The sequence below is a fragment of the Microchirus variegatus genome, assembly GCF_963457635.1.
Source record: "Microchirus variegatus genome assembly, chromosome: 15".
Lineage (NCBI taxonomy): Eukaryota > Metazoa > Chordata > Actinopteri > Pleuronectiformes > Soleidae > Microchirus > Microchirus variegatus.
This window is the reverse complement of record NC_139816.1, coordinates 15339713-15346704: the sequence shown is the minus strand read 5'-3', so window position 1 is coordinate 15346704 and position 6992 is coordinate 15339713. Positions and strand designations below refer to the sequence as shown.

Genomic DNA, 6992 nt, shown 5'->3' with positions numbered 1-6992 from the left:
TTCATGTGCAATGTTTTTGTTTTTTTGTGAAGTCACACTTGCAAAGAGGCCTGCTAGGCTTGCGTGTAATAGTTCAATACACTTTATTGATGGCTGAGATGAAAGCCCTGATGGATGGGATATTGTCTGCTGTTGGTCTCATGGGGGAGTAAACATGCAGGGGTCAGAACAGGCAGCCGTGATGAAAACAAATAGCCAGCTGGTTCATTTGAAAATGGAGCCTTGTGTGTGGTGTTACCAGAATATAGATTTAATTTAGGCTCTTGCATTTGGAGGACGACACATGTTGCTAAAGAAGACCACCGCTGTGGGTGTGTATTAAGTATAGTAGGAGACTTTGGTGCAGTGCGAATTCCCTTTGTAATGGTGCGGCAGCAATCACCTTCCCTTCCCTCCCTCCATTCGGCTTCCTCTCTCTGTTTCTGCACACTAAGGTCCGCGCAGAAGGCTTACGTAAGACCATAACACTCGCGTCTACCCGCCTACCAAATCAAAGGTGGTGATGCTGCTGACAGTTAGAATGGTGCATGCTGGTGCGTGCATGCATGTTGACTGATCTCACCATTAATCTGCTGCTTTAGTGGTGCTGTGTGTGGACCGTTGGTCTCTCATTGTGCACATTTGTACATGGCGGGGAGGATTCCGTTTGTCCTGTACACGGCAACTGTTGTGTCAACTAGTGAAGAAGAAAACCTCGCTTTGTTGCTCTTTGTCACTTTTATTTACCTATGCACCCATGTGACAAAAAAGAGGACATGTATCCGGTATAACAGTGAAGTAACCAATGAATGAGTCAGAGACAGTTGCTGCAAGTTTCTCTTCTGCCAAATTAAACATGGGAGCAAAATCTGTGGGTGGATTGAATCAAATAAGGTTATGACCCTAAATGTAACAGAAGTCACATTTAGGGTTTTGATCCATATCCAGGTCATCACCCAAATCTGATAATTGCTTTTTTTCTCTGAGTGATATGGAGCCTTCAGCAACATTCAAAAAGCTGTACCCCACATTCAGCATGGCAGCCTCTCTACAGTTGTTCCCATAGTAACTCTACTAGGTCAACCAATGAAAAGAGGGGGCCGGGCAGGAAGGAGGATGGGAGAGTGTTGAGTGTTCGACACGGAGGGAGATATGAGTAGAGCTGAACTGGGAGGCAGTAAAACATTTATACAATAAAACACACCCAACGCAGTGTTGCACTGCCACGTTTCTACAGGACAAAGCAAACACAGGCTCTGGAGAGCTTTTTTTTTGGATGCAATGTGCCACTTCGCCACTAGATGCCATGAAATCCTTTACCCAAACATCTACAGAACCATTCGGATGAGGGCTGTATAGTTACTCAGATGCCACTCTCTAATCGGTGCTTACTTTAAATTCTTGAAACGCATTCATCCAGAGGCTCCCCCCACTTCCTCTCTCACTCTCACCTGCATGATGCAGCATAATGAACAGCAAATAAAAACTTCACCTCAACAAATAAACACCAACTTGTAATTTATCAACAGACATGCTGTTGTCCTTGTGGCTTAAAGAACATGAGCAAGCAAGACAAATAAAAGCAGTCAGAAAGTCAAACAGTTGAATCTGGGCTCTAATACTCATGTAAATCATAAACCACACGTGTCTCCACGGTGTCATACTGCCGTAGGAGAAAAACGAGTCACAGGTTTCTTTTCACATTCTGAGGTCAGAGCAAGCGAGTGAAAGGGTCTTATACAGAAAAGAATGGCTTGAAATGTGTAATCATCAGTAACTTAACAACTTATTCCGAGTGGATTTGTGCTTATATAATTGTAAGTCATACAACTGGCCTTTGTTCAAGTGGATTCTACAGTTGAATCGTTGAATTTAATGATCAGAAAACAATCATCATGAACCCAAGGTTTTTTGTTTGCCCTGGAAAATGTTTGTGTTGGCTCCCATTTGCTTAAATTCCTTAATATGTTGACTAAGCTGTTGCAAACAAACTGCACATTGTGTTTGTGTTTGGCAGAGTCGCTCAGATTAGTCTTTCTCCGGCATGAATAGACTGACAGGACAACCGGTAGATCTGGATAACTGAACACAAACAGGTCATTCCAGTTCTTTAGAGGTCGGAGTGGGGGTGTAGGGTGTGGGGGTGGGGTGGGGGGGGGGGACTTCCACTGAAAGTTTATTCTCAAAGAAAGTTAGCTACAACTAAATTGAAAAGTTCAACTACTTTACAAACGTAGAAGAAAAGGTAAAACCATCCAATGCAATTAAAACAAGATCATTATACACAGACTATTCTCTTTACTCATGGATGAAAACTTGACACGGTTTAGGCTGCATCTCCACTACAAAAAAAACTTGATTGTTGATTCTTTTCTTGATTCGTTGATTTGGGGGTTTTGTCCATAAAATGCTGTGAAATCTTATATAAGTATAAAATAATTGCATCCTCAAATCGTCAACGGTTTATTTAGTTTCCAGAACCAAAACTCTTTTTCTGTTACGTAAACAAAGCAATGAAAGCAGCAATGAAACCAAAACGTATTCACATTTAGAACCGGTTTTAGGAAGGAAAGAAAATACTTTACCAGGTATTATCAATTCATCAGTTTATTTATTTAGTACTAATTGATAATGAATTGTTGTGGTCCTAAAATAAACAAAAACATTAGAATGATTGAATTGCAGCGTTTGTAATTTAACCCTTTAAGGTACGACTCAACCATTTGGTCGTCCACACTTTAAGTCACTATATCATTGAAAAATGCATCAAGTTGAACTCGCTTACACTTAATGACACTTGTTCTGAATGTTGTACTATGAATTATGCACACCAGGTTTAACAGACGTCTCAACCGTTTGGTAGAGGCCTGTATCTGAAATACTGTAGGGTCTAATTAAAAAAAAAAAAATAATAATATATATATATATATTGATTGTGGTTATTGTTATCATAAGTACATACAATAAAATAATAAAAAATGCAAAGAAATCATTTTTCCTTTGCTTTTTCTTGATCCAATTAACCTCATGTTTTTGGACTGTGGGAGAAACCAGAGAACCTGGAGAAAACCCACATGCACACGGGGAGAACATGACGGCGCCATACAGATGGGCCCTTTTTCGGACCGACTGAAACGTTCGCTGCCGTGTGTCCCCAAACGTCCTCAAATCTTGTTCGTTTGACATTCCTTCTCTTGGTTAAAGGTTGCAAATGTTAGTGGAGTAATCTGAGATCGGTTTCCAGACAATAACAAAATAACAAAGAGTAACACCAATCAACACCCAGGACAATGTTTAAAGAAATGTGAAACCCTTTCCTAGACCATCATGTGCTAAATAAGCTGGAGATAACGTTTGATGTTTTATGCAAATACTATTAAGTAGCTTAGTACAACTTGATTGTTGAAATTAGCTCCGATGTTTCAGTCCTGAACCAAAGTGACAATTTATTTCATTATTTCCCCTCAAACATTCACAGCTCACAAATCAAACGGTCCAATCACGTTGTCTTTATACAGCGTGCCATGAAAGCAAGTGCATAAAAATGTTGAGCAATCCATACAAAAAAACAAAACAGTACATACCTGCCATCATCAAATTTCAACCTAAAATGGCAAAAATTTGATGTATTATGTCAACGTGTTAAATATCATCATTTGAAGTCAGTATTAATTGTGTCCATCAAAAATATTTAATAGAAGCAAGTTATACAAAAAGTGAATATTACAGGTTCCTCAATGTCATAGATTCCAAGTACAAACATGAAACATTACATGCATTTCGATGTAACACCCCTCTACCATCATCTTATTGTCCATCCCACAACTAAAAAATATCAGCTGGTAGTGGAGCAGTTCTAGTTTGTCTTCCTCTTCACTGCTATGAGATACATTTTGATCCAGTACTCTTCCTACTCCTTTCTGTTTTTTTCATGATCGAACATTACTGTTTTGAAAATGGGAAGCTTTCTAACCACAGTTTCGATGTTTGCTCTACATCAGGGGTTCTCAAAGTTTTGATACCTGAGGGCGAATTTAGGAACCCAACGTTGGACTGAGGGCCACCAAAGGAAAAAAAAAAAAAACTGAATAATATTTGTAATAATTTTAATGACCAGATCATGCAGTTCTACAGTTTACACTTAGTGGTCTGTATCCAGTAATGTCCAATCAACATTTAACAAGCTTAGCTCCTGGATTAAAACTATCAACTGTAATTCATTGCGGGCCGCCAGAAATGTTTCTGCGGGCCGCCATTGGCCCCCCGGGCCGCACTTTGAGAACCAATGCTCTACATAGACAAAGATGCAGACATAATAATTTAAAAAAAACTATAATGTGTGGACTATTATGTGGTAATTCTCAGGAGCTCCTCCCACTTTGTGCCCCGGGCAATTGCTTTGCATACCCAGTTGCAAAACCCCATAGCTCCGTTTACACCAGGACGAATTGTGTGTCTTCGTCAAGAAGGCAACAATCGAGTCACATTTTACAAGTAAAATTTGTAAAGACGTAAAAAAAAAAAACAAACACGGTGCCTGGAGACGAACATTTGCATGCAATGCAAACCCGTCAGGCTCAGTCCGTGGCTTTCCTTCATCAAATACAATCTGCACTGACAATACAAGCCACCATGTATTCCTTCCAACACATAATTCCTCATTATTCTTTCCCCGTGAGTAGATTGTGGGCCATTGCATCTGTACTCTTTTTTTTTTTTTTTTTTTTTCACACTTTTGTTCAACAGCATCATAAAGTTTACATTTTTACTATTCCTTCTCATTACCACACGAACATTTGAATATATATATATATAACCCCACACCTAGATTGATAAAAAAAAAAAAAAAAGAACTTGAGGAAATAGGTTGTCAGTGAATCAACAGTCATCACTTGTGCACAGGTTTAATCGTCCTTCAGCTCGGTGGATCGTTAATATCTACACTAATTAAAGTGAACAGTTTATCCTTCACAGTCTGCGAGACGCGATACTTGAGCTTATTAAACCCATCACTATCCATGGTGTGAGATGTGTGTTTGATTTTGTCGGGATTGACTGGGTTAGGCTCATTGTGCGCATCTCTCTCATGCTTGACCATTTTATACTTTCCAAGCTGTAAGTCGGGCCGCGAAACTGACATTTTACGGTAGTAGATTCGATTATAGATATCGTCGTCCTCGCCACCCCAGCCCCAGTAGGTGTTCGGGAAGCCATTAATTTTCAAATATTGCTCTTTGCTCATCGAGGAAACCCCTCCGAAGTACGTCTTGTAGGGCAGCTGGAAACCAAATTTGTCCATGGCCACGGCCAAATGTCGCGGGTTGTCGAAACATCTGTAGAGGTTGCGGTCATCCATCGGCACCAGGTCTACGTCGGAGAAGACAAAGCACTCGTAATCATACTCCTTCAGTGCCTCGGCGTAGCCCACGTTCAGCAGCTTCGCTCGGTTGAATGTTCCATCTCCTTCCTGGTTGATGACATACACTCCATAATCCAGCTGCTGTCGCATGAGTATGGGATGGAGGTAGAACAGCCAGTGCGTCAGGTGTTCATTTCTATTTCGAAATGGGATGATTACCGCCACCTTAAACAAATAAGATAGGTTAGTTTGGCTATTGTAGCTGCATGGGTTAGGGTTAAAAACTCTTAAAAACAAGGAACTTTGAGGAGATCCTTATCTTCAAGGTAGTTTGTCATTTGTATCAGTCACGAAAACAAGACGGCAGGATATGGACTGTAATATAGAAATGTAGAATACAGTAACACATATTTACAATGCAGTTATTTGTGCATGAGCAGCTTTTACTTTGTCTACTGCCCCACAGTACAGTTGCACAATGTTGTTGTTGCATCAGGTTTCACTACACATTTCCAAACAACATGATGCTATGGGGGAGTACTTTTACATGACCGAAAAAGGAAAACTCAAAAGTTTTGGAACATACAGTTAAACTTTACATTAAATCAGTTACCAAAGATTAAAATAATGTTTTTGTTTGTGTTTTTTAATTTGCTTACCTTATGATTGGAGACACAGTGTGGTGGCTTGAACCGTCCTCCCATCTGCAGATCCGAACCGACTAACTGCCTCACGTCCTCCATAGACCGTTTTGAACTAAACTCCACTAACAATGGACCGACGAGTCCTGGAGGGTTTTGGGGACATGGTTCCAAAGTTATGTTACTGACTTCCTGGTCACTTGGACCCGTGTCTCCGGCGCTCGTCTTCAGGTCAGCTGCTGCGGTTTCGTTCCGTATAAGAGCCACCAGCTTCTCGACAAGTGTCGCGGTCACCTGGAAGGACGCATCGCCCGTGCGTTCTTTGGTTTTGACAAACAACAAAAGCGCAGCGTAGCACGCCACACTGAAGACGGTGAAGAAAATCAAGAGTTTGAAGAGTTTCTTCAACATTTTTGCCTTGACTTTGGAGGTGAGCAGAGCAGTACGCGTCAGCACTGGCGTGTCTTCGCTACCTGCCTTTTCTCTTTGCATTTTCCTCATACCAGTCTGCTTTTTATTTCCCCTGGAGCTGCTTCCTTGTTCAGGTAGGCAGTTCAGGTTGGGTCTCATCACACCTGTTATGAATTATTAAGCACCGTCTTTCCCTCTCCCGCTTTGTGTCCTTCTCATGAGCTCTGAAGCAATCGTAATATTGTGTATCCCTGTTATAATATTTAGATTATTATAGTTATAGTTAATTTGCATTACTTTATCTATAGGGGACATTATTCGTTTGGGACTGAAACAAAAAAAAAGCAAAGAATAATAATGAACGCAGTGTAGCCTGTTGACTGTGATGGTTGATACACGTGTTTATTTTCATTGCAAAGTAGACTAAAAGGTAATATGATATAAATTGTTAACTTTGAATGACGATGGTTCTCAACTCCTTTTTATGTTGCCAAACACTGCCCCCTACTGGTGTCTGGATGACAATGCAGCGGTTACTGAATTACCACCAACTGTCACCCACAACCAGATCCTGAAAATTAAAACCCAGATTAAGGAAGATG

At 40.6% G+C, this 6992-nt stretch overlaps 1 protein-coding gene across 1 annotated transcript; it reads right to left on the bottom strand.

Moving 5' to 3' along the window:
• Positions 1 to 4894: 4894 nt before the first annotated feature.
• LOC310937493 (beta-1,4-galactosyltransferase 2-like) lies at positions 4895 to 6549 on the bottom strand (the record flags this gene model as incomplete). The annotated part of the gene is made up of 2 exons (XM_083901776.1): positions 4895 to 5563; positions 5998 to 6549. 2 exons carry the CDS (start codon positions 6547 to 6549, stop codon positions 4895 to 4897), a joined length of 1221 nt encoding a protein of 406 aa, XP_083757902.1.
• Positions 6550 to 6992: the final 443 nt, after the last annotated feature.